We start from the raw sequence: 26,672 nt of genomic DNA on the forward strand, positions 1-26,672 counted from the left end.
CAACCCCCAGGCAGGTGACGGCCACGGGTGTCCCTGGGACAGGTGACACCAAGGTTGTCCCCAACGGAGCCAGCTCCAGGCCCCCCCCCCCGAAGCAGAGGGCAGCAGCCACCAGCTCCTGGGTAATAGTTTAATGTTATATTTGCAGCATAAATAAAAGGCACATTACATGTTTGGTACGACGCGGCCGAGGGCGGGGGGGGGCTGGGACGTGTCCCCCCCACCCCGCCCCGCGTCCCCCCCGTGTCCCCGGGCCCCCGCGGGGGGCTGTGAGGACCCGCTCACAGGAGGCCGTGCGCAGGGGGGGGTCCCTCAGGGCCCGGGGGGGCCGCGGGAAGGGGGTACAGCAAGAAAACCATTTCTTTGCGTAAGGAGCTGCGCATCCGTTCAGGAAGTTGATATATGTCTATATAGGTCTGTATATACTCATAGATATGTTTTTTTTTTTTATAGATACTACACCCTTGTGGTTACGCTTTTCGGGGGGGGGTTCCTTTTTCTTGGCTTCTTCCATTATTGATCGTCAAAGCTCGCCCTACAAAGCAGCTGGGGGGGGGAACAGGGTCCCGTGTCCCTCTGTCACCTCCTGGGCTCATTTTGGGGCTGGAGAGCATCAGCGCCGCCGGAGCCCACATGTGCATGAAACCGGGGGGGACCAAACAGAAATGGGTCCACAAGTCTAAAAATTACAGATTTCCCGGCTGAGCCACTGAAATCAGGAACCAGTTTGGGGGGCAAAGGCGGCACCGACCCCCTGCTCCCTCGATCCCGATGTGAAGGCCGGTGAAATCTTCATCTCTGCCGGAGGGAGAGGAGGGATCACTCCCCTCCACCGCGAGCCCTCCCGGGGTTCAGCATCGCGCTGGGGCAGGGGAGCGGCTGCCCCGGGATGTGGTTTCCAGCCATTTGTTTCTATTCACCATTTCAGCAAGAGGGATCGATAAAAATCCCGACTCCCAATGGCCGATGCCGCCGCTGGGGCTCTCCCTGACTCCATCCCAACCTAAACGCGACCTTCAAACCCTGTAGGGCTCTTCCACGTGCCTGCGAGGAGCCCGAATACCACTCTCACCGCCTCAACTTGGCCACGGCAGGAGGAGGGAGATCCCACGCGATCCAAACACTCCTACTACATGGATGGGTTTTGGGAGAAGACGCGTGAGACTGACACCAGCACTAACCGGGGTTTTCGTTAAGGCACCGCGACCGAGGCCCGAGGGCTGGCAGAGGGAAATGCGGGTGCCCGGTGAGCTGCCGAGCGGAGCTGACCAGGCGGCTGCCATCCCCTGGGAGCCTCTGAAAAGCAAGAGAAATCACCCTAGAGCAGAAATCAGGGGTTTTTTTTGCCCCACCTAAAGACATCCGCAAAGTCTTCAAGCAAGAGTTGAACCCGCATGGGAGGGAGGAGAAGAAAAAGCCACCTTCACACTCACCCGTCCTCACAGGTCTGGGGGGAACCCTGCAACCCCGACCTGCCGGGAAGTCCGTCCCAACCAAAATCAACCCCCTAACTACCACCAAAACCAAAGCACGTCCTCCACAACTACTGCCACGCTGGCCTGGAGAAGAAACCGCCCCCAAGAGAAGCGATGAGGAAGGAGGTAACGATGTGGGGCAGAAACCCATCAGCCGTTCGGCTCTTTGGAGCTGTTTGAAGCGCTCAGCGGGGATTTCCACGCCTTAGGAGCCCAAAGGCTCCCCGGAAGCGGCACGGGCAGCTCGGCTCCGGGACAGACCACACCGACCCCGGCTCTTCAGCAGCGGGCTTTTTAATTACCTGGGCAGCCCAAATTATTCCACCAGTGGCCACACCACTGGTGGAAAACGTACCCTCTACATACCCTCCTCTCTGAAAAGCCTGGAAAGAGTCATCTCTTAAAACCCAAACCTGTCCCTCCCGCTGGCAAAGTGACATCCGTCCCGGTGTTGTGACGTTCAGCTCCTTCTGAGGTTTAAGACCGACTCAGCATCGTCTCTGCCAGGCACCAACAAAGGATGAACCTCACCCATGTGCCCCAAAGTGACATTTATGGCTTGGGACGTCCATCCATCGCACCGGGAGGGGACCGGAGAATCCCCCCATTGCCTGAAGCTGGCAGGAGATGTGTTTGCTAAGGGTCACGCTGGGATTTTTTTGTCTACCTTCCTCATCGCGGGCTCAGCCTGCCCAGGGCGGGAGGATTCCTGCTTCGCACCACCCGGCTCCCTCCCTGCAAGCAGGGACGCGGTCGGCAAGAGAAACGGGGACCCAAAACCTGCTCCGGGACCTGCTCTCGCAGCAGCAGTGCAGGTATCGAATGCTGTTGGGGTAAAACACACCCGAAGGGGACACGGGAAAGCTGCAACCCTGTTGATTTAAAAAGAGTAAAATGTAAAGGTATGGTCAAACACTTTTTCCCCAATTATTGCTGCCCAGGTTTGGAGCTTTACAACCGCGTTTTCATGGGTTTGCAGATTTTTTCAAGGCACTAAGCACTCGCAGGCGGAGGGGAGCTGAGATGGGGAGATGCTGGAGCGGGGCAGCACCGATGGCATCAGGATTGCCGAGGCACGGAGGGATGGGGAGAAAAGCTGCCCCCTGCATCCCCCTGAGTCGTCACCGGCAACGTCTGAGCTACCTCGCGATGCCCAATGGTGCTGCGAGGTTTCAAGGGTCGGAGCGGTCAGGGCAGGGAAAAGGAAAGCCCTTTTGTGGGATGCAGGCAAGTCGCAGGCAGGCTGGGTGGTCTCGGCTCTCTGATCAAACAGATTTTAGTCCCTAAAGGTAAAAATAAGGGGTCAGGGAAGCTGCTGCTTTCAATGCTAACACTGCCGTGCGTCTCTCTGTCCCGGATTCGTAGCCTCTCCACTGTCACCCTTCACTCCCTCCTCCCAACCCCAGCAGCAAAGCCACCGGCTGCTCCTCGCCTCTGCTTCATCCACCAGACCCCGACGCCACGAAGCAAACGAGGAACCAGCGGTGGGATCAGCCCAGAGCTCAATTCCTCCTTTCCCTCTTCTTTCAACGAACACTTTTCCTCGACAGACAGGGTTTTTCTGCAGAGCCGACCGCTTAGAGAGTCTAGGAGGAGCTGGTGAGCTACTGTCGGCGCTGCTGGACACGCAACCGCTCGCTCCCCGCACGCCGTCCCAGCTCCTGGCTCTGAGCACTACCACCAAGGGACAGGGACCCAATGGGCTGATGAAGCAAATATGTTTACAACACATTTTTGTCATTCCTGCTATTCCCAGACAAAGGAAGAAAGAGGGACACTTGTTTCAAAGCCCCCTGAAGCAAACCGAGCAGATCTGAAGACCAGAGCAAATTCCTTTGCTGCAAGATAGGTCATTTGTACGCATTTTTGAGCCAAGCGAAGGAGCGCGGGGTTTTCTGCCGTTCCCTGTCGCAGCTCTACAACCTGCATCCAGCAGCAGCTCCAAGAGAGGAAGCAGAGCTGGGCTGGATCTTGTACCTCCTGCAAACCCTCTGCCTTAGATCCTGGCCCCCCAAAAAGGTCCTGACCACCCACTGTGCCTCACCTGGCTGAAACCCCTTTTTGTCCAGGTGGCACGGCTTTGAGACATGTCGAAACCCGCCCCGTGTCCCCTTCTCACAGCTCGTTCTCGCTGCAGAAACACATACTGTGTCGGGATAGTAAAAGCCAAAACATTTGTCTACACAGACTCTGCAGAAACAGCTTTACAGAAACAAAAGGCGGGTTTTGGGGGGGGCTACGCAGGATCTGAACCAAAAGTGCAAACTGCCCAGGCCAGAAGTGACCCTGATGACGCACGAGACGACTCTCGAGATGAACAAGAGAAATCAGGGGAGCGCGAGTGCAGCACCACGTCAAGACAAACCAAACCCAAGAAACGCTGCGGTCGATACTGCTGAGAAGTCGAGGAAAATCTGAAAAAAGAGGGGAGGGGGAGAAGACAGATCCCATCAATGGAAAAACCAAACTGCTGAACTTCGCTGTCCGTAATGGGATCCGGTTCTTTGCTCAGACTTTGCTTTGGGTTTTGCTGTCCCTGGAAAACTTCCAAGTCTGGATAAGCCAAACGAAATCAATTTGACAAACAAACTTGGCTCAAAAGTGGCGAGTGCAACCTGAGGTGGGCGAGAGCTCAGGTGAGGAGGGACCTCCCGAGAAGGAGAGGAAGACCAAGGGCTGATGCAGCTGCACGGACTTTGACGAGGTTCCTTCTAAGAGCCCAAACGCACACAGCACTCCTTCTGCCAAACTATCAACTCGGATCGCTTGCCCAGGGCCAGCGGCAGCCTCGGGAAGCACACACAGACACACACGCATGATACGCCCGCCCGGCAAGAAAGCAGACCCGATTCTAAGTGTCTTTCAACATCAAGGCTGGGTTTTTAACCTGTCCTGGAAGCTCTGTGAATCCTTCGTTTGCTCTGGCTGGGAAACAATGGATGCTCCATCACCGAGAGCGGAAGATAATCATGAAGAAGAGGTAAAAGACCGGGCAAACAGAAACACTACTTCGTGCTCCCTCCCCTTGGAACAGGCAACTCATTAATGATTTAAGGCCACCATTTTTAAGGTCATCGAGGTTATGTGTAAAGGACATGATCCTTGGAAATGGAGGGATTTGTTTGCTAAGGTGTACAGTGGAGTTGGGAGCAGATGATGAATTCTGGGACTCACGTAATTATTGCCTGCTGGGCTGGCTCATCCTTTTATGTACCTCCCAGAGCGCCTTTGCACCGGTCCCAGCCGATGCAGATCAGCACCAATTTACTGTAAGGAAGACTGAGAGCAGCCCCTCCGCTGCCCGAACAGACGGTACCTTTCCTCCAGCAGCCACAGCGTCCCATCACAAGAGCAGCACGCGAACGTCTGCAGCTCCCGGTGCGACACAAGTGCCCAGGAACACGTGCGTGTGTCCCCAGCCCCATGTCCCCCTCTCCCAACTGTTGGGCACAAACCGATGTACAGCGATTACACTCCCATCGCATCCAAAAATCTGTCGCTGGCATCTTGGGAGTTAGTGTGTGACGAGACTAACCTCGATCCCTTTAACCTCAGAGCTCAAGGAGGCTTCTTGTGCGAAGGTGCAATGTTTCAGGTAGCTAGAGCAGAGGGGGGAGCAGATGCCTGGAAGCAGCATGCTGTTAAAAATAAAATACATTGACAGCACGACTAAATGTCACAGCCTCCCAAGAGCTGTTTTCCTTTGCTGAGAGCAGAGGAGGGGGGGGAACTTGGAAGAGTGAAAGCGCCAAGGGGATCCACCAAGCATGGAGGTTTAGTGTTAATGTAACCGATACCTGAAAGCGAACCTTTCAAGGTGCTTTTCAAAGTGAGGCTCTGTGTGTTCGGATGACTCTGTGAGTTGACGGATCGTCAACTGAAGGATCGAGAAAAGCGCTCAATCTGCAGCCGTCCTGCAGGGACGGGCGATGGCAGGGCAGCGGCTGGGGGCCAGGATCTGTACAGGCTATGCAGTGTAAGAAGCGCCATAGCTGCCCTTAACTCACTTGAAAAAAAAACAAAAGAAGAAATAAAAATCCTTATCGGCCCCACTCGTCAGGGACTTAGTTATGGTCAGTCTCTCCGGCTGCGAGTTCGCGGTTATAGCTCCGTGTCACACGCACAGGCTGTGACATCATCTGCCAGCAGACTGCGACTGTGGAGCCATGATGACGTGTGACGGTATCGGCATGCTCAGTTCTGTCCTTTGGCTCGCCATCTGAGTGAGCACCGAAGTGGCAACCGCTTCTGCTGCCGAGCGGACGCTGAGCCCGTTGGGGGAGGCCGTCACGGAGCTGTGCTGGATGACGGGAGCAGGGGAGCCGGTGGGCTCAGAGCTCTCCTTTGGGCTTTCTGCTTGACCAGAGAAGTAGAAGGGGATGGAAAAAAGAAGAAAACATGGTTAGAGAGAGGCTGTGCGTGTTCCTACCAGTGTTAGCAGCGAGGCGATGGGATGGGAGACTGCTTCTGCCTCGGAGGGCGTGCAGAAATTAGTCAGGTATTTACTTCGCACTCACCTTTCCAGCCAAAGCAGCCTGGAGCGGAGAGGCTGATCCCTACAGGAATCCCAGCTCCCCCCACCAAGCTGGGCCCCCCCTCAAGCAGCTGTTTGGCAAAAGCAAGTGACGACTGGAAATAAAACTGATTAGAGCTGGGACGCGACGACCCACCGGGCCCCGCTGGCCCCGTCCCTTGGAGAAACACCACTGAATCTTAGAGAATTCACGCCAGGAAGGCATAAAGCGCAGGCTTCACACCAAGGATGGCAGACCCAGCGTAACCTTTATCGTAATAAATCTGTTTCCTCATTATAACAAATGAACTTTCCTACATGTTGTTTCCTGGCGTGGTACTTGGTTCAAGGCCATTTAGCCCACAGACTGAATAGTTCCTTCAGAGTCCTTACCATCTGTTGGGTGAGCGCGCAGGAAAGCGTGCAACAGAAACCCTTCTGCAAAGGCAGGCTTTTTTGCCATTTTTTATATAAATTACCTGGTTTGCTCTTTATTGTTCTCTAGAACATTAAAATCAATTAGAGCCCATTACAAACTGTTTGCTTGCTCGATTTCTTTCGGTAACTTGAAGCCATATGATTGAAGGGATGGGAGGCAAACAAAGGCTGAGACCTTCTTCCGTGCTCTTTTCTGAGCGACGCAGATTGGTTTCCAAAACTTTGGATTCTCTCCCACAAACAGCCCACTGCGCCCAGGCAGAGCTTCTAACACAGAGGATAATTTGTGACCTATCAAATGCCAAGGCGAGAGCAATCAGGCCTCTCTCTTTGGGGGTATACACTCATTATCTACAGATGTCAGGAGGAAATTCCCTCCTGTGCACTTGGCTAGATGAATTACGGGTAAGATGCGGTCACCTTCCTTTAAAAGAACAAAATAATGGCATGAGCTGGGATACTTCTTCCACGTCAAGAGGGTAAACCCCATGACACCGGGGGGGAAAAAAATCAGAGAAGAGGTTTACAACCTTACTGGGCACTGACAAACATATTTTAGGGCTCAGTTTTCTACCAGGTGCTTGAATATTGTACCCTTTTCCCAAACGGGTTTTACCTTCCCTTGTGAAACCTTGGCTTGGCCTTCGCCAGCATATTGAAAGATGCGGCTAGCACAGCAGATTTGAAAAGTGACTTGGCGGTGGTGAGAGAGAAGGTCGAGCAGAGCAATATAATAGTTTGGCATCCCAAAACCGAGATTTACAAGGTATTACAAATAAAACAACCCGACTGTACATGAGGCAGCTGTAATTCCATCGAGGGAATCTGGCATTTTTGTTTAAGGACCTGCTTAGTCACAAATCTCAATAATAAAACAGGCAGCCGGGGAGGGGGGGGCATGGGGAGGGAGGTGTGAATTTCATTTTTATTATTCAGATGTGTGATGAATTCCTATTATTGGAGTAGATAGACTGTGAGGAATAATAATAGGAACTGTAAACTTTGGAAGTTAACAGGAAAAATCATGTCGCCTCTCCGCATTATACACAGAGCGAACACCTGTCTGCAAGGGCTGGGGGACAGCGAGGATTTTCACGACCACATTACTCAAGCTCTGAGTCACCGTAATGAGTGAAAATAAACTGGCTGTGCCAGGCCCTGAACAGCACGTATTTGTGCCTCACCGCACAGGCAAGGAGCGTTTCAGAGACCCAGGAGATGGGAAGCGGGAGGCAATCAGGAAGGACAGTGCCTGCTTTCTTGGTTTTTGTTTTCCCCCCTTTTCTTATCTCCATCCCTCCCTGCCTCTTGACCTGTTAATCCAGGCAACGCTAGGGGACTCCAGCATCCTCCCAAAGTCTTTGCACAAATACCACAGCGTGGAATTGTTATTGCAGAGATGACATAAGAATCCAGACATAATGTTTAGCTCCCGGCTTGATTATAATGAAATAGGCAGCATTAAAAAAAAAAAAGAAAGAAAGAAAAGAAGATAAAAAAAGAGGCCTTCTTAGTTCCAAACTCGAGCCAATTTGATGTGAATTGCAGAGAATGAGATATAGAGCCCCATGATGTCATTTATAGAGTCTGGCCTTTTCTGACTCTGGCTTCGCTTTCAGAGCAGCAATAGTTTTTAACTTCAAAGAGAATATCAAGTGCTTGGCACACTGCCTGGGAGCGGGTGGAGAGATGCTGGCCCGCACTCCAGAGAGAAGCGGAGATACGGATCTCTGTCAAATATTCCACACTGCAGACACAGAGGGAGATGCACTACTACCTCCTTCCCTCGGTGCTTTTGCACCGCAGTTGCCCTCACTGCCTGGTTCCAAGATCTTATAAACCAAGTCAAAGTGCCAATTTGCAGTGCAAATTTGCAGGTCCAGCCTGGGTGATCCTCCTCACCGTGGAGGCCGTATCAGCAGAAGACACAGGACCAAGGTCTGTCCTGTCCTGCCAGGCGCAGTCGGTGGAAGGTGATGGAGCAGAGACTAAGATGAAGACTCCTTTCCTTTACATCTTACACAAGTTTCATCTGCTTAGACCTACTTAAAGGGCAGTAAGGACCAGCAGAAGTCATCACTCACCAAGATAGCCCTGTGTTTTCTTCTGTAGTGCAGTGACGGGGCAGTCCTTGTGAGCCAGCAGGAGCTGTTTAAGTTGAGCAACTTCGTTCCTCAGTAGCGTAACTTCATTCTGAAATTGAAAAACAAACACGCACATATGCATCACTCATGGTCTCAACTGCAGCCTCTAGCAACGGCAGGACATTCATTTATGTGCTCTGCGAACTTACAATTTGTTGTCTCGTTTGAGATGCCTCTGGCCCAAGAACACCAAACAAAGTTTCTGGGTTTGGGGAATTCAGTGTGCAAGACATGGACTGCAGCATTGCCCTCCAGCAGCCCCCACCGCTGGCTGGAAAGCCCCTCGCTATGTTAATCACCTAATCCTGGACAAACATTTGCCTGAGCCCTCCTGCTAATGCCAACCGCTTGAGTCAGACGCTCCAGCGTGCTGTTGGCTCCAAAGGAAAACTAAACAGAGCAAGAAGCTGAGTGTACAACCAGCTCAGCCCACGCCAGGACGTGGGGAACATCAGAGCTCCTCCAAACTCTCGGTACCTCCATGAGCTTCTTCTGTAAACCAGGTCTACTCCCCTGAAAACTTTGTGCAGTGCATTATTCCTCTATTGAAACGTTTGGAGAAACAGCTGAAACCCAGTCAATTGTATTTCGAAATTGCCCGAGGAAACAGTTTCTATAATTATCTTGGGAAAAGAATAAAAATACCACGATCAGTGCTATTGAAAAAATCCCACTGCATGAGTCACTAGCCAGCAGCGAAAGAAAAAGCCCAGAATGGACACGAGTGCAGTCTTTGCAGACCCCTCAATCCTCGGCCAGTGCTGAGAGCAGTAACAAGGGGGCTAATGACAATGGAAGTGAAGTCTGTATTTTCAGATGTGTTGCACTTCCATTAAGTACACGAGGGGTGCTGCCAGAGAGCCAGGGAAACCCAATTCTCCAGAAAAATCAGTATGGCTGCGGGTCGCAGCTGCAAAGCCTCCCTGCTCACCCCTGTGCCAGGTCCACTGTGCAGGGAAGGGAACTGGGACTGCTTCTGCTGACCCCGTGCCAGCACAGAGCTCTCCCTCACGTAGGGGCGGTTTCCACTCTGCAAATACAGCTGCTTCCTGGGGCCTCCACGCTCTGCTCCCAAGGCTGGCGCTGCTCCTTGAGCTACTGCCTCGATGTGCAGAGGCAGAGCCCTTTCGAGGGGGACAAGGAGAGAAACAAGAGCACTGAAGTGCTCTTCCCCCGGGGCCTTCTCAAGGCAGAGGATCAGGATGGAAAGCAGGGAGTGAAATCTAGGCACAGAGGCAGCAATCCTGCTCCAGAGAGCGGCATCCAAACACACGTTGTCTCTGCAGCACGGGGAAGATGTTCCCTCCATCCGGAGCGACAGTCTTAACGCTGGCAAAGGGCTGTGCTCAGCCTCCACGGTTACATACTCACGCTCAGCTGGATGTTCTGGGTCGTGAGCTCCTCGGCTTTCTTCTCCAAGGAGGACACCCAGAGCTTGCGTTTCTGACGGCAGCGGGATGCAGCAGCCCGGTTCCGCTCCAGGAACCGCTGCCGGCGCTCATCCGGGTCTTCATCAACCGTGCGTCTCCGTCGCCCGCCGGTGCTGGGGGTGGGCTGGGCAGGGGAAACCTGGAGATGGAAAGAGAGAGAATGAAGAGAAGCTCTGGTGCAGGCAGGCAGACACACACCGGGATGTAACCAAGGTCTGGCAGAGGAGATGGGGCAAAAAGGGATTTGCTCCACGCTGGGAGGGTGGACCAAGGGCAGAGTGGCTGCGATGGGGGAGGTGGGGACAAAGCCCCTTTCACAGGTGTTTCTGGCAGCCCTTCCTCAGCTGGGTCTGAAGCACTCTGCAAACTCAAGGTGTGAATCCACATGAACCCTCTGAGATCCTGAATCCGGTGAACGTGTGAATGCCAGGGGAATTAGTTAAACCCCAAAATCCTACAGTCAGCTAATGGCATGTAACTGACAGCGGAAGTTTCCTCCCCTCCATGACGAGGAGCTAACGTGGTAAATGACCACGGGCAACGCAGACAAACCAGCCTTCCTTTTAATTTCACTTAAGAGACTTTAAAAAGCACTTCATGCCGCAATGACTTAGGAGATTCCCACACGGCCAGCAACCACGTATCAGCTGACGGAGAGTAACTCCCAGCTGCAGGGCTGGGAGCGCTCGATCCCACTCTGACGCATGTAACCACGCACGATCAAAGCACCGTCTCCATTTGGGTTCAGTAACTCACTCGTGGAGCACAAATTACAGTTTTTGAGTGGGTGATTTGCTTTAAAAATTAATTTGGGTTAAATTTTCCCTGAATGTCTTCAGCTAAACAAGCTCTCAGTGGCAACTGGTACAAAAAGATTTCATAATGCCGCACATTTCCCGGTTTTATTTCGGGAGAACAAAGGAAAAGTCAGCGAGGGCGAACGGTCCTGCAGACACAGCCTTGCCGGCGCTTCTGCGAGGGCTCTGTAATTACACTGCCACAATCGGGATGTGCAGTTACACTTCGGTACTCGCTGTCAGGCAGCATATGGATATTAAACTTTTGGAAGCCTATCTAACTGACGGAGCAGGTGGCGATCCTGATGGAAGGCTGGCATTTGGTTAGCTGGCGGGAGCCAGTGGAGTTGATTGCCTAAGAGGGGAGTGTTTAACCCCAGTAATTGAGCAGGGAGAAAAGAGCGAAATATTCTTTCGAAACTCCAGACCTTGTCAAGCAAATTAACATGTTGCTGAAGTTTTCTGCCTGGTGGTGTTTGAGAGCATTAGTGCTGAAGCGGCACTGAAAAAACCAAGGTTTTTAACCCATTCTGCAAAACAGGAAGCTGCAAGATTTCCTCCTCTTTCCCCAAGGCCCAGAAACCCGCAGCACCTCCAGCCCAGCCTCGCGGGCTAAGCAGCAGCAGACCTGTGGCTGAGCTGGGGAAGGGGCGTCCGGGTGCTGGACAAGTATCTGACTCTGCTCTGGACGTGCGGTCACCATCGTGCTGGCTGAGCCCACCACCAGGTTGCTGCCATTCAGCGAGGAAGATGCCGTCAAGCTGGCCTTCAGCCTCTGTTAAAGGAGAACAAAGGACGTCAGTGGACCTGTTTTCCATGCTGTTAAGGCTTTAACCAGCTCCTCTATCATCCAAGGAGGCCGCAGGGGAACAGGCTCTTCAGGGACTGCGGCTGATTCAAATCCAACCAAAAGCCATCACCATCTGGCCTACCCAAAGACAGAGAGTGGCTTCCAACTTAGGCCCAAGCAGACAGGTGTTGGCATCCCAAAATTGCTACTGCAACTGGCACCGATCCACTCCCCAGCTGGTAGGCTCTGCCGAAAGACCACGGACTGAACAGGCTGCGGAGTGCAACTGTCCTTGAGCACCCACAGAGGGGTCCTGGTGGGATGGAGAAGGACCTACGCGTGATCAAGACCATGTCTTGCAAGTTCCTTCTCTGGGCAGCCAGACACAGGCCAGTGGGGCAGGATGGCTGTTTCATGCCTGTGTTTAAGCTCTCTCACCCCACTTGTAGCTGCGATCTGCCCATGAATCCTGCAGACACCTAAACAGGGGGCAACGGGAGCAGTGACACTGCACCCGCAACGGTGAGCAGCACTGCTGTTAAGAGGTGTTTGCAAACATCTCCGCCTCGTCTCAGCCAAAAAAAACAGGGGGTTTCGCTGCTCTTTGTTCGCAAATTTAGGTTTGCTTTGACCCCTCTGCGTGAACCTAGTTTGAGACATGAAGAGCCAGGAAAATTCTTTCATAAACTTTTAAAGAGGTCTACATGAAAACCATTACCAGGATCCTTGGATTACAGCACAACATCTCTTCTCTTGGCTCTGCGTTCCTCAAGCCCACCTCCAACCCATCTGTTATCTTGGAACTAGAAGCGCCAGCTTTACAAAACAGCCGTGTTTAGGATGGGGCTGAGGTTTGTCTTGACAATAGCGTGCCTGCTCTGCCTGCCAGAGCCGCAGCGCTGATTAGTCTAATATTCCTGGTGGCATTTGTAACACCTGCTCTCGGTGCGGGGAGGCGCTCCAACGGTTGCACAGCATTTTGGAGAAGCAGTGGCTCTTCGTGAAGGCTGCAGGGAAAAAGCCTCCAGACGGAGTCTCTTCTGGAGGCGCTAGTGAAGACTTAGGGACAACGCTGTGGACGTAACACCCTCCCCAGCATGTGTTTGGACACTTACCATTTTGGCTTCTGAGTGCACTGGAAGTCCTGATGGTGAAATGGACCCGCTGCTGTTGATGGGTGGCCCAGGAATACCAGGAATGTTCGGCACCATGGACATCGGCCGAGCCAGCTATGGGGGAGGAAGCAACACATGGGTTTTGGAAGCTGAGGTGCTTTCGCAAGCGCACTCTGCGAAGCGGCTCTGTAATAATTCCCCAACCAAGCACATTTATAAATCTTGACAAACGTTCAGCGTTTAACTACTGCCATCAATTATGCCTGCTGTCACTGAAGGCCAGCAGCCACTCCTTTGGTGGCCGTAGTGGCTGTTTCAGAATCACCCAGCCATACCAGCCTAGCGCTGAGGACAGGGAAGAGGGCAGCCCTAAAGCCTCCCTCCTTCCCTTCCCTCCCAGAGGGCTTTTCCCCACCAGTACAGGAGAGCGATGGAGAGGGAGGGTACCTGATCCCCTCTGGTTCTCTGCCTGGCTCTACGGCAAAGTTGCCGCAACACCAAGGGTAAGTCACAGCATCCCCTCCTAAACACGGAGAGCTTTCTCCCTCACCAAAGAGGGGAAAAAACAGAATTTGCGCTTATAAGCCACTCAGGTATGCTGTTGCAAAGCACTACAAACACAAGTTGTGTTTCAAACGATCAGGAAGGTGCGAAGACGTTTCCGTGCCCACAAGCTATGCCGAGCTGCCTGCGCTGCGGTCTGCCTACTTTGACGTCAACATTCCTGTTACCTGAGGTAGAAGGTTTTGGCCATTACTCACTCAAAACCCAAAAGACATGCCTAGCAGGACAGACAGGATTCACGCCGGCTGCTTGGTCGGGAGCTGAAGCGCTCGGAAGACGTACAAGCCACCCACCAGGCAAATCTGCTCCCGAGTTCTGCACCACGGAAAATTCTCCGTATGCAAAAAGCACAACCCGCAAGGCTGATATTCCAACAGCTCTTTAGCACACTGGCGAGGTTAGGGTGGCTTTCCTGGCCTGCAAAGACCAACATGTTCTCTGCAAGCTCGAATGGTTTCAATTGAGGCACGCTGTTCCAAATGGAAGCAGCTAATCAGGGATCCTACAGTTCCCAGCCCTGGATCAATGGCATGAGCCATCTGTCCAGGCACCGCTTTGTTTTTTTCCAGACTTATTGCCCTCTAGTGTGATCGACATGTTATTACTACCTTGCCAGAGCTGGGCCCCCTCCTCCTCCTCCTCTTCCAGTCGTATCTTGCACAGAGGGGGAGATATATTTTAATTTTTACAAAATGGAAGTGTCTGCATATATTTGGCAGGGGAAAAATACTGTCCCCTCCTCTGCCGCGCAGAGCTGTGTTGGAAGTTTCTCTCACCGATATAACAGAAGGCATCTGTACGGGAGGGCCTGGGAGGACGGGCATGGTCTGTCCGTTTGCAAGCTGCACGACAAGTGGAAGGGAACCTGTGGGAGACCTGGAGAAACAACAATTCAAGTTCTCATGGATTATTTCAAGTTTATGCTGTCCCGGCAGCCCCATGAGCTCAAGGGCAGAAGCACAAATTAATTCTGGTTAGTGGATTTGGGCTTATTTTCCCATTTCTGAATGGTACGTTCCGAATGGGTGGGTGCAAAGCCTAGCTGGGCACGTGTTAAGGTAACTCAGCCTTCCGCACACCCACTGCACGGCAGCCAGCACGTGCCAATGTCACGCCGAGGCGACCCAGGCTGCTGCTCCTCACTCGGGGCTGGCAGCAACGCTGATGGCCAGCGTTAGGACGTGCCTGGGCATACACCATCCAGCCAAAACACCGCGGCTGCCAAAGCCCTGAGAGACAATGTCCACCTGAATAGACAGAAGAACACATCCAGGGGCTGCTGCAACTCCTCCTCAGGGAGATTAAAAGTGCCCTCCCAGGCTGAGCCCGGCATCAGGCAGATGGGGGATCTGGGCAGCTGCTCCTGCCTACCAGTAACTTCTGGGCCTGTGAGCCACGTCTGCTGAGCTCCCACGAGAGGGTTCGCAAGGATTTAGCTTTCCATTAACAAGCACTTCTGACTCTGACTCCAGAGAAAACCTTCTAAATATGGAGTCGATGCAGGGCTGGCTTGTGTCTGCCCAGACAATGGCTCTGGGAGACAGGAACGGCCCTGCTCACTGCAGGCTGGGGGAGGAGGCGATCGCGCCGGAGCCTAATTGTGACAAATTAAAAATACCAAGAACTTTTTCCATTGCAGATCACTTCGCAGCGAAAGGCGGCATTTCTGCATGTGGTGACAAACAGGCACACACACCCCTGCCTCCATTTCGGAGTGTCACAAACCTCACCATGCTCCGGCTCTGACCCTCCGGACTCAGTCTTTCGAGGAGAGCGGAGGAAAAGCCGGAGCTGATCTGCTCTGACTGACAAGGAGAAGAAGGAAACCGTCCCTGACAGCAAGGGCTGATCTCCCGCTCCTCTTCAGCTCGTGACAGCGCAGCAGGGAGCCGAATGGAGGCAGAGATGAGCCAGGAAGAGAAGAGCAGAGCTGCTGAGAGTCTGACTTGGGGGAGAGAGAAAAAAAAATTGCTGCTGCCTCCTCTGCTGATCCCAGGGAAGGGGACGGAGGAGGCTGGGCTGCCTGGGATCCTCGGAGGAAGCCGCACTGGCATGGAGTAATGGCAGGGTGGGGAGAAGCAGGGGACGCGGGTCAGAGGGGGGAGTTCATCGTGCCAATAATTCAGGCTGGAATTTTTAAGGCTGCCTTGGGAACGCAAACGCTCGACTCTCATTCATTTCTATTGGGCATCCCAAATCCTCCAGGCTGCTTTGAAAATTCCAGCCTAACAAGCCGAGTTACAGGGAGGTCACAGCCTCCCCTCCATCTCTGTCATGCTGACAACTCCACCACGTCCGCAGTGGCCCTAAAACAGGGACCCTCGTTAAAGCTGCAGCCCGACCTCTCCGTAGAACGTGTTCAACCCTCATGCCCTAGGAGGGATCTACCCCCGTGGGCTGCAAAGGGCACATAAAACCGTATTAAAGTCTAGCTTACTCCAGTTCTGATTTTTTCATGCCTCCAAACGCGAGGGGACTTGGTTGCAAACAGCCCTTCGAGTGCCTGCCTGTGCGGGGTTACAGAAGGAATATAATGCCCTTTCAAAACCCCAGGACAATCACTTAACCCCTTAATGCCTCAAGACAGGATTTAAAACTTTCCGTCAGGAAGTCTGGATTGATGGTGCCAGAGGGTCAAAGCAAAAACACACACAAAAATATGAACTGACAGCCGAAAAGAATGGCCTGGTTAATGTAAGGAGCCAGCCTCAAACAAGGGTAATTAGAAAGAGGCCAGGACCACAGCAAAAAAGAAGCATCCTGACACCACAGAATAGAAGTGGGGCTAAATATATGTCTCCTGAGGGCTCATTGTAATGTGTTTCCTGCATCCTTCAGGCTCCTTCCTTTTATGTGCAGGGCCAGAGCTACCTAACAGTGTGGAAGGCTCATAACCACCGCAGCGAGTGCTCTGGAGCCTCCGATCCAGATTGTTAAAGGGGCAAAAAGGAGCAGGTCATTAGATCTGCCGAAACAAACAGCTCCCGAGGCAGAAGCTGACCATGAAGGAGGCCAGCAGGTTGCAGAAGAGGTTACACTTCAGAGGCAACAGCTGTCTGAGAAAATCCCAAAGCCATTAAAGATCCAGACAATTTCCTACCGCCGGTTTAGCTGAGCTCTCTCCATCGCATCAGGCTGCAAAAGCAACTTGGGAGTCCCCAGTCAGGCCACGCTCCCATCGTAGACAGCGAGTGTCATGTCAACGTGTTTGGGGATTGGGTTTAATTTCTCCCCGTGGTGAGTTTTGCCTCGTTTCGTTACACTACGACAATTAGTTCCTGCTTTCTGCACTTACACCCCATTCTGCTTTTGCAGACAGTGCTGCAACGAGGCCCTTATGCCCAAGCAGCCGCAGCGGGAATCGCGGCACCTCAGTTGTTCTGACAATCAAGGAACTTATTTAGGTACCTAATTACTGCCCAGGAAGCCTGACGGTACGGGAGAAAAACCTCAGCGCATGTGTCCCTCCTCCGTACTTACCCAAGCTGTCTGTTGGAAGGGGGAGCCTGGGTAATGACAGAGGTTGGGGAAGGCAGTGTAGGGTGGAGTGGGTCGTAACCCAAGTGTAGTGGCAGCGAGCCTGGACGCACAATGGTTGGAGTAGGTGTAGAAATGATTACAGGCTTGGAGGTGATCTCCTGAAGAGGATCAACAGACAAAAGGAGACACGCTGTTACTTATTAGCTTAATAATCACCCGTCTGTCTCTTCCTTCTGACGGCTTAAAAGCAATTTAGTGAAAATTAAGGCACCTTCGCCACAGAAACTGAGGCACGGAGGGGTGCAACTTACCCAAAGCCACACTGATTTGATGTCAGTGCAGGGAACGGGGCTCAGAAATTCAGACTCCTGCTGCCGGCAGCAGCCACTGGGAAATAATCCCCCTCTCCAAATTACCGCTCCAGCCCCAGCTAGCCTCTCTAGAGCGGGAAGGTATTCAGATGGAGACTGTGTCGCCTGGACTAACCTGCTCTGAATCACCAGCCAGTCCCCCTCCCAGGACACAGGGAGCCGGTCTCAGAGAAGCTGTGTTACTTGTTTGGCACTTCTGCCCTGCCAGAAAAGCATTCCCAGGGTGAACAGCAAGGCTTTCTGCATTAGCCAAATCCACGTGGAGACTTAAGGGCAGCAGACATGTATTTTAGCGAACAAGCTTTTCTCTTTCTTTCTAAAATGAGGGGAACCTCACAAGCCCAAATCAGGCCTGGGCATCCAAGTGGAGAACAAGCTTGTTCTTATCCAGAGAAGGAGAGACCAACACCTCCGCAGGGCACGGTCGGGGATACCTACCTTCTCCTTGTTCTGTGGCGACTGCGGGTTAGATACAGGGCTGTCTGGCGGAGAAGAGTCCACCTCCACCGGCTCTTCCTCCTTTATCTTGATGTCCGGGGTGGAGGGCAGAGACATGTCCAGGGCTCCAGCACTCTACAGGAAAACCAGCCATGGATTGAAAGGACAATTAGCTCATATTGTTTGTGAAACATTCGGCTGCTCCCAGAGGAAGAGCTACAGCTCTGAGCTCTTGCCAAATTATTATTATTTATTTGTACTGAAGTAGCATCTGGGAGCCCGAGGCGGAGAGCGGTGCCGCGCCGCGCCGGCCCCGTCCAAACAGAGACGGTGGCCTAGGAAAGACGGTCTCTGCCCCAGATGGCACCATTTTGTGGCTTCTCAGTAACACACAATTCTTTCCATGGGTTAGGGTTTTTCTTTTTTTTTTTTCATAAATGGGCTCTGCTAAGGAGAACAGGTAACAAAGCCAAATGCCTGCAAGTTACAGAAGGCACTTTCATTCACAGAAGAGCTGTAAAGCATTGTATAAATCAGCCTGAATTATTTTATTACCCGATTATCAAAAGCAAACAAAGAGCCATGCAAGTTATTAAATATCTATGAGCGCCCCATTAAAATAAAACCCAACCATATGCCTGAACCTGGCAACTTGCCACCACCCTGGGTTCCAGCAGTGCCACGTGCCCCATTTTAACCAGTTAATGACTTGCTGGGGACGGGAAAAGGGCAGGGTGACAACAAGGGAGGGGGACTAAACTGAGCAGCCACCTCTCCCCTCCCCAGAGCTGGAGGAAGAGAAGGCCTGGGAGAAGATGGCGTGCGGGAGCAGCGGAGGAGCATGCAACGGAGGGAGATTCTGACTGCAGGATGCTGCATTCAATTGGGCTCCAACAGACCTCGCAAATCACCCGGTCCCTCCCTCTGTCCGGGGCAGGAGAAACTGTCCCTAAATCAGTCCTGACGGACGTTTGTCCAACCTGCTCTCCCTCCCTCTGCAATCAATCCCAGCACTTCCCTTCACTCGCCCAACTGCTGACAGTTCGTCCTAGCATCTAACCTAAACCTCCTCCTTTGCTGCATTTTAAGTCCTCTCAAGGGAGGGAAAATTGCGGCAAGAGGGTAAATCCGGGCATCTACGGATGCTCTTGCTGCTTTCGAGTGGGGTGCGGCTCCAGCGCCTCCGCCCTGCACTGATTTACACAGGAGCTTTGCTTGCTGTACATGCAGTAACCATTTACCTGCCCTCTTAAGCAGAGATGTTGCACTGGGAATCACAAAGGAGAAAGGATTAACATGCAGGAAAGTTTCAAACCACTTAAAGTGCCTCCAGGGAAGCTCCTGCTGTGCCTATGTTTTTAATTAACATGCTGGTGTGGAGACCACCCTTGGAACTGGAGGACAAAACACAACAGCAGCAGCAACTGGTCTCGATGCGGCCAAATGTTGAAAGCATCTCAGAAATGCAGCAGGCGGCTCTGGCCAGGTTCAGTGAGTGACAAGCCATCTGGGCGCGGGGACCTCGCCTGTGCAGAGATTTTCTAGGAGGGATAATGCTTTCCCTAATGCCTGAAACCACCCCAAGCTTCACGCCGCCCTGTTTGCCTGGCTGTCGGCAGAAGTATTTAGACTGCAGTCATCCTAAAGCAAAAAAGGAAAACATCTAACAGCTATTAGGTAGCGCAGCCCAGAAGATGGGTGGTCTTACATATAAAACGACTGGCTAGACTGTGGGCTGCTCAACCATTTATATGTGAAACCACAAACGAAAAGCTACCTTCTCCCAGCGCTCGGGATCTGGGCTGCAGAGAACAAAAGGCAGGGAATTCAGAGCATAAAATGCCATGCAGCCCCGACAAGGCCCTGCAGCATACCAATGAGAGAGATCAATTTATGCTTTAAAGAGCCCTGTTATTAAGAGAGCGGGTGAAAGACAGTTTTCAGTTTTAATTCTGAATTCCTCCGTTCCCCATCTCGGTGAAGATTTACGCGGCTGTGCTCCTGCAGTTTATTTCCGAGCAGCGCCGCTGACTGTGAGCGTATGTACATACATATATCAATTTAGTAAATGTATGTGCCAGTCTAAGAGCCCAATACGCATCTGCTGCTCCTCAGATCCTGGAAAGGGGAGGGGGGAAATGTCCTTAATTAGCTGCTATCTGACGAGATCCCGTTGTCCTTCAGACCCTTGTGCTCCTGAGGTTGGCAGGGGCAGTCTGAATCGATACCGCTTGCATATGAGGGAGCTCTTTGTTAGAAAAAGCCTCACTCCTCCATGGAGCCCCTCTCTCTATTTGCATGTACCACGACACCATCCAAATGCTAAAGGCACACGGCTGAGCTCGGTCCCTTCCCTGCCGAATGCACCTTAAAGGCATCATCGTTAAGGATCTTGATCCCCATGGAGGCTCTGAGTGAATTTTTGCTCAGGTCCTGAGCACTAAACAGAGTCCTGCTCTTTTCCTGCATCTCCTTCCCAAGGTGCGAGGTATTTCGGGTACCGCCTTTTTTTTTTTTTTCTTTTTTGAAGTGAAAAGCCAAAGGAATAATAAACCATTAAAATCCGCTCTCACCAGGCCTCGGATTGCAGGATAGCCAGCCAAAGTCACCCGAGTTAAAAAAATAAAGTCCCATGTAAGCCAGCATATTAAATCCGAGACCACACTTAGTTACCCTACAACATATGCCTTTCATCAGAACAGCACAGTCCCCCCTCCAGCCCCCACGATATGCGCCGGCTCCGTTTTACGGCAACGGTGGCCTTTGCCTCTTGCCTTTTTCTCGTCATCCTCCGCGGCTTTCTTGAACTCGTGCTCAAAGGAGCTGGCCAGTTCATTGAAGAGTCCCACTTCTTCACAGTTCTTCAAGAACCGAGTTGGGGTCGGAGTCTGATCTGTTTGGGTTGTAACACCAAGGACCGGTTAAAGAGAGGCTAGAGAATTCATTTTAACCACCTTAGTCCTCTCTGGGGACTCCTAGCAAATGTGGCCTCTGTTTTGTGAAAGCCTGGATTGCATTTCCGCTAAGGCTTGTGTCGTGTTTGCAAAGCAAGTGACAATTCAGAAAGGAGAAAATAATTTCTTGTTGATTTTGTTTCTCTGGTAAATGCTGTTTAAAAAAAAAAATCATTGCAGCGAGAGGCGTGCAGTGATTTCTGTGAAATTCCTGCCTTTGGGTCGTGTCCTGTCCCTCCCACCCCAGGGTTTTGCTTGTCCTCATCTGAATTGCTGCTGCAAGGAAGGAAAATAGTGGGGTTTGATCTCCCTGAAACAGCAGATCTTAAACATATGGAGTGATGAGAGGGGAAACGGCCGATCGGAGCAGCTCCACTGCCGATGTGGAATGTTGCTGGGCAGAGCTGCTTCCCTCCCTGTGCCGGCTCCGTACATTAATGCGCATCCTAGGACAGACAGCTACGTGGGAGTGCTAATAATTACCACCACTGTCCAAAGCAATCCCTCTGGGGCCCGTTTTCCACCATATTAACACGTTGAGTCATGATCTCTCTGGCCATCACCCAGGCTATAAAGCAGAAAGAAATCTCCTTGCTCCCAGCGAGTCTCGTTTTTCTGCGTGACGTTAGGTCAGGAGTCCAGGTACTAGTGGGAGCCCGGCATGAGCATGTTACACTGAAAGAATCCATCTGGCAGAAAACTACATAGATTTTTAAGCACAAAGGGGATCCCTGGGATAGTTTAGCCTGACCTCCTGCATAAAACATCAGCTGCTTGGCACGGATGCTTCCCGTTTGAGCACGGTAGCTATGCTCGAGCTAAAGTGTCTACGGAAAACATCCCATTTGATTTCAAACCGGCCAGTGGTGAAGCGTCTCCCGCAGCCTTTGGGAAGCAACTCCGGTGATTACTTCGCCTTGCTGTCGCAGAACTACGCTTTATTTCCAGTCTGACTTCAAACCCTACCTATTGGTTTTGTTAATAAAGCAAAGGCCTCCTCAGAGCGCACTTCGGTTCCCCCCAAATCTCTCTTCATTAAACCAAGAAACTTTGTCAACGAAAGATCTCAGCAGGAGGCTGTTTTTCCAGTGCTTTAACAGCTCTCAGGGCTCTTTTTGGGCCATTCCCCATTTAGCAATGTCCTTCCGAACCGCGCACGCCAGCCCGGGGCCCAAATCTCCAGCAGAAGTTTTCACAATGCCACAAAGCAAAGCCGTATAACCTCTCTCATCCTACCCTTTCCCAGTTCGTACCTCCAGGAATTGCAGCAGCTCTTCCGCCCACAGCATCACCCCAGAAGTGCACGTTCCCATTTAAATAAGTCTCTCTGCTGCCAGCTATAACCGGCAGAGAGAGAACAATTCTTTATGACTCTCTTTAGCTTAACCGCAGAGTTACGGCAAGAGATGTACGCTGAATCCTCCTGCTCATTAACACACAGGCTGGTGCCCTGGACTCAGCACAAAGCAACAGGGAGGGAGAGAACAAGAAAACTCAGAGACAAAATGGTGGCTTAAAAAGGAAAAAAAAAAAAAAAAGGACATTAGGAATGTAGGCAATAACGCCCTAGATCTCACTGCTCAAAGCCAGCATGCTTTATAGCCCTCGCAAACCCCCCGGCAGCTCTATCTGCCGTCGAGATCTCAGCCAGGGAAAGCCGGTGTTAAATAGGCTGCTCTTGCACTGACCACAGCTAAATAAGTTTGGGTTTGGTTTTTTTTTGCTTTGTGGTTTACCCCAGAGCAAGCCACTAAGCATCAGCCCCGAGGAGCTGGGAGAGGGGGCTAGACCTGCCCTCGCTGCTGTCCCTTGAGCTAAAACTGAAGGGTTTCATCCCACCCACGGTCTTACCTGTGAGAGCTTTGCACAGGAGAAATATACAGCTCTATGAGCTGCAAAGATGAGGGCTTTTAATGCTGCATCCCTGTTAGAGCAGGTGGGATTTCGGCTGGAGATGGGACTGTACCCCCTTTTCTGCTCCCCCATCAACACCTGCCCGATCTACACCTTGGGTTTATCAAGAAAAGCTAACCCTCCCGCTGTGCGCCCTGCTTACAAAGGGGGTGAACTGAAGGAAAAATGACCTTTAGGAAGCTGAGGTTTCTTTCAGCCCCTGCCCCAAATTCTTCGCCATCGACTCCCATTAGCCTGATCCCATTTGAAATTAATTCTCCCTGTGGGAGCCCGTTTCATCTCTGTGAGCCCTCCCCTGGGAGAGGCTTTCTGCCCTTCCAGCAAAGGCTGCGCGAGCTCTCTTACGATCCTACCCACTGCTACAATTAACTTGACGGCTTTAAGAAACCAACTGAATTGCTATTTCCTACTTCAACACCGAATCTGGGCTGGAGATGAACCTGGGAAAAGGGTGCCAGGCTCTCGCAGCGGACGCTTCGTTTCCCCTCATGAACTCGCAAGGCTTCAGAAAGCATTTCCTCCTCCTTCTTGTTCTCAGCAACAGCCTTTTCATTCAGCGGTAACACAAACCTCATGCCCTTTTAAGAAGCCCGAACGAAAGGGGACTGACAAGGCAGGAGAGTATCTGTAACCAGCAATGATCTGCTGCCAGACAACAATATACATGGGCTTTTTTTTCCCCAATCTTATAAAGACTGCATTGACCGTGTGCTGCCGGAGCGCCTCATTTGGGCTCTGTAAATGCGCTCTCGTCAGTAGCCAGTGCACTTGATGGCATTTTAATTTATTAACTGCTAGCCTAAAAGCTCAAGAAAATTGACACCTGGGCTGAGGAGAGGAAGCTGGGTTTGTCAGATTTTGTTCATCGTCCTCAAAGCACATGCAGAAACGTGAAAGACCTTTTGTCCATAAATCTTCCAGTCTTAATAAAAAGGGTGAGAGCTAAAAAAAAAAAATTAAAAAAAAAAAAAATACCCCACAAAACCTGATACTACCATAAAAAAGAAAAAAAATAGAAACTTGGAAGCCTCTGGCTTTCCTTTCCTCCTGATTAAATGCAGATCACAAGAGCTTTTTATGGGAGGTAGAGACGTTTTTCAGTGCATCTGGTCCCCGGTATTAATCTTGCAGTCATGCTATATTAATGTGCACCGTTTTCAGAGCTGGCCTGGATTGAACGCCACATACCTGCTATGATGACTGAGTCAGTTCGAGCAGGGCCGAATTTCAATGTCATCTCATGCTTGTGTTTATGAACCGCCAGGTGGTCCTCGTTTGTAAACCTCTGAAATGAAACAATTTAGAAAATCGTGAATAAATGCATTTTGTGTTTTACGGGTACATCCTGCAGCAGGGTGGGGGAGAAAGCCGCCCGGAGAGCAACTGTAACACAATCGCTGCCGAGCGTTAAGCAAAACCAGAGCGGGACAGATTGTTTGAGAAGCGGTGTGTGAACACGTTGCTCAAAATGAAAAAGCCATTACGTGGGGCTTCTGGGGAACAGGGGACAAATATTTTTAATAATCCATTTTTTTAAGCGTCGGGGCCATGCGGCAACTGCAGCCGATCTAGGAAATGCAAATCCACCCTGCTCGGTGAGATGCGCCGCTTTACTGCTGGCTAATGGAGGGATGAATTAGGTGCTATTAGGGGTCAGGCAACTTTTTTTGGATGGCGTGCGGCAGAGCTGGCACCCGCCCGGCAATTCAGGCCGTGGCTTTATGGAGCAGGACGGAGGCGGCGGCCCGCCGTCCCTGCCCATGGCTCTTTGTGACGGTACAGCGCAGCCCAAAGCGCGGCCGCTGTTGTATCGGGGTGGGGGGGTAAAGGCGTTTCGCGTGCCGTAAAGATGCCGTCCGAAATTCCACTTGCGGTAGAATTGCAGGATAAAACCCCACCGGTGATGGCTTTAGGGATGTGCTGGGTGGAGGGCTCGCGTCCACCCTGCGAGAGCGTGGAGGCAGTGCTGGGTGTGTGGGGCCATCGCTGAAACCCAGACAAAAGGGCAGCATCGCCCGCTGCAGGGCTGCTTTGAACGGCTGCACCAGCCCCAAGCATCGAGACTGAGGAAAGGGGGGAGAGGCAGGGACGGGGTTAAAGCAAATAATCATAAAGACCCAAGGATGGATTGCGCCTCTCCTAATAGACTGCGACAAACCGGGAGGCTGAGGGCATTGCACGGGCCATACTGCAGGATTTTTATGCATCCAGGAGCCGCGCAGCATTGGGCTTGTTGTTTCTAGAAAGAGCTGCCGCTGCAGCAAAGGATTTCTGCCCTTTTCCCCTTCCTTTTTTCTCTCTCTTTAAACCAACAAACCAACAAACAAACCAACCCAAAGCCACCTGTTTCTGCGAATTAGCTGAAGCGTGACATGCCGGGTTCGTCTGCTCTTTCCGATGCTTATTTACGACTCCATTTTTTTATCGAGCAAAGCTGCCTTTTCCAGGCTGGAAGCCGCCGCGGCGCCTTCCCGGGAGCAGTGCGGTGGGGGGGACGTTAGCAGAGGCAAGGGACAGCGCGCTGCCGAAACGACGTGTGCATCCACACACATCCCATCCATCTTCCCCTTCGGTGCAATAACAAGTGTATTATGCAAAGCATCCTTCAAACACGTTGTATCAGAAGGTGCTTTTGATGGTGACTCGTAACTGGGCCTCAAATTAAAAGAAATTAGAGCTGGTGGGTCTTAACACACTTGCAGGGAGAAAACCAAAGAGATTTTTGCCCGCTTAACCCCAGGCACACACATGCCGGCTTTCCCAGCCACCGCTCCCCGATCTGGTCCGTAACTAAACCTTAAATAGCATTTCTCGATGGTTTTGCTAAAGATACACGTGTTCTGGGTTTCTTTCCTCCCCGCAGCTTTCGAAACCCTCAGCTCTGCACCAGCCCAAACGCGACTCATTTCCAAACAGCGTTACAAATCTCGGCGACGCCAAAACGCCACTGAACAAAGGAGAAGCGAGCAAACCGCCGCCGTTTTCCGAGGGAGACAAAATTTGCAGCATCGTTTCGCATCGCACCATAAAGCGCTCGTGGAAGGGGGGATCGGGGAGAAAGGGTGGGCACTGACACTTTGTCATATTTCTGGCCCAAAACCACCCTGACTTTTAACGTACTCGGCTGCCAACCCCGCTCACCCCTTGCGATGCGGTGACGAGCCGTTAGCGGAGGAAAATAGGTGGGTTACGGTAAGCGGAGAAAAATCAATCAGGTTTTTGTGAGGACAGAGGAGCAGCCGGTTTCAGATGAATATTTAGCAGGCAGGCGGCTGCTGCTCCAGTGGCATCTCAACATACTAAACACAGAGACAGGGAAAAAAAGGAAAAGGAAGAAAATTCCCAATTATCTGGCTCCGTTTTGTACTGGCTAAAGAAATGGGAGATTTTTAGGTCAATGAGGGAAGCAGCAAGAGGACGAGGTAGGGAATGGGATCACATTTCTCTCTCCGCCAGCCCCAGCTCCACATGGGGCACGTTTCAGCCCGGCCTCGGTACCTCTGAATTTATTTTAATCTTTCATTTTGCTCCATCGCAGGATTTTTTTTTTTACCTTTTTTTTTTTCTAGGGCACTTTTCCTGCTTTCGGTGTGCGTTACAGCTCTATTTAACATCTTTATGTGGTCTCACTAGCTTGGGAGCTCTCTCTTTCTCTGCACAGAAATGCTCACAGACACAATATATCTTTCTACATACATTTCCAAACGCCGAAACCTAGAGGCTGAGTCTGGCACTTCAGTTCTAAATCATGTCATTTTACACAGAGAAGAAAGCAGGGGGGGGAGAAAGGGGGAAGAGTAGGGAAAAAAAAAATGGAATGAGTTAAAGCCACAGCACTGGCTTTAATATTTAATCTCCTTCCATCAGCAGCTGACATATAGCAGTGTTATTTCAGCCTGCTATTTTGCGGGTGTCTGAATTAAAAAGAAGATGTAGACTGTAAACTCTTTGGGGCGAGGGACAGGCGCTGGGATAACGCCGCTGCCTCCGCACTGCAAATCGGCCCCAAAAGCGGTGGCGACCCTTCGCGCTGCAATAGCTAAGGGCTGCGTAAAATTAAGAGTTTAAACAGGGCACACAGCCCCGATTTCTGCTTTTCTATCCCCCTGCAACGGCCCTACGGCTGTCTTCGGTGCAGGGGACAGAGCACACGGATGGCATTTGGGGTTTGGGTAAACACGGGGCTGGGTTTATTTACCCCAGAGACGGTAACAGCTTTTTGGAGAAAACAGATTTCAGGCAGACTAAG

General features: G+C 51.7%; 1 protein-coding gene across 1 annotated transcript in view; it reads right to left on the reverse strand.

Moving 5' to 3' along the window:
* Nucleotides 1-772: 772 nt before the first annotated feature.
* Nucleotides 773-26,672, reverse strand: part of LOC104264084 (cyclic AMP-dependent transcription factor ATF-7) — a 69,302-nt gene continuing 43,402 nt past the window's right edge. Inside the window, exons 3-12 of the mRNA XM_059832791.1 lie at nucleotides 23,612-23,708; nucleotides 20,276-20,448; nucleotides 17,556-17,690; nucleotides 16,747-16,904; nucleotides 14,043-14,142; nucleotides 12,703-12,816; nucleotides 11,426-11,572; nucleotides 9,942-10,139; nucleotides 8,511-8,619; nucleotides 773-5,828 (exon numbers count right to left, since the gene is read on the reverse strand). Coding sequence (XP_059688774.1) covers nucleotides 5,611-5,828; nucleotides 8,511-8,619; nucleotides 9,942-10,139; nucleotides 11,426-11,572; nucleotides 12,703-12,816; nucleotides 14,043-14,142; nucleotides 16,747-16,904; nucleotides 17,556-17,690; nucleotides 20,276-20,448; nucleotides 23,612-23,708 — 1,449 coding nt within the window. The 3' untranslated portion in view covers nucleotides 773-5,610. The remainder of the gene's footprint in view (nucleotides 5,829-8,510; nucleotides 8,620-9,941; nucleotides 10,140-11,425; nucleotides 11,573-12,702; nucleotides 12,817-14,042; nucleotides 14,143-16,746; nucleotides 16,905-17,555; nucleotides 17,691-20,275; nucleotides 20,449-23,611; nucleotides 23,709-26,672) is intronic.

The sequence above is a fragment of the Gavia stellata genome, chromosome 36, assembly GCF_030936135.1.
Source record: "Gavia stellata isolate bGavSte3 chromosome 36, bGavSte3.hap2, whole genome shotgun sequence".
In the NCBI taxonomy this organism is placed as follows: Eukaryota; Metazoa; Chordata; class Aves; order Gaviiformes; family Gaviidae; genus Gavia; species Gavia stellata.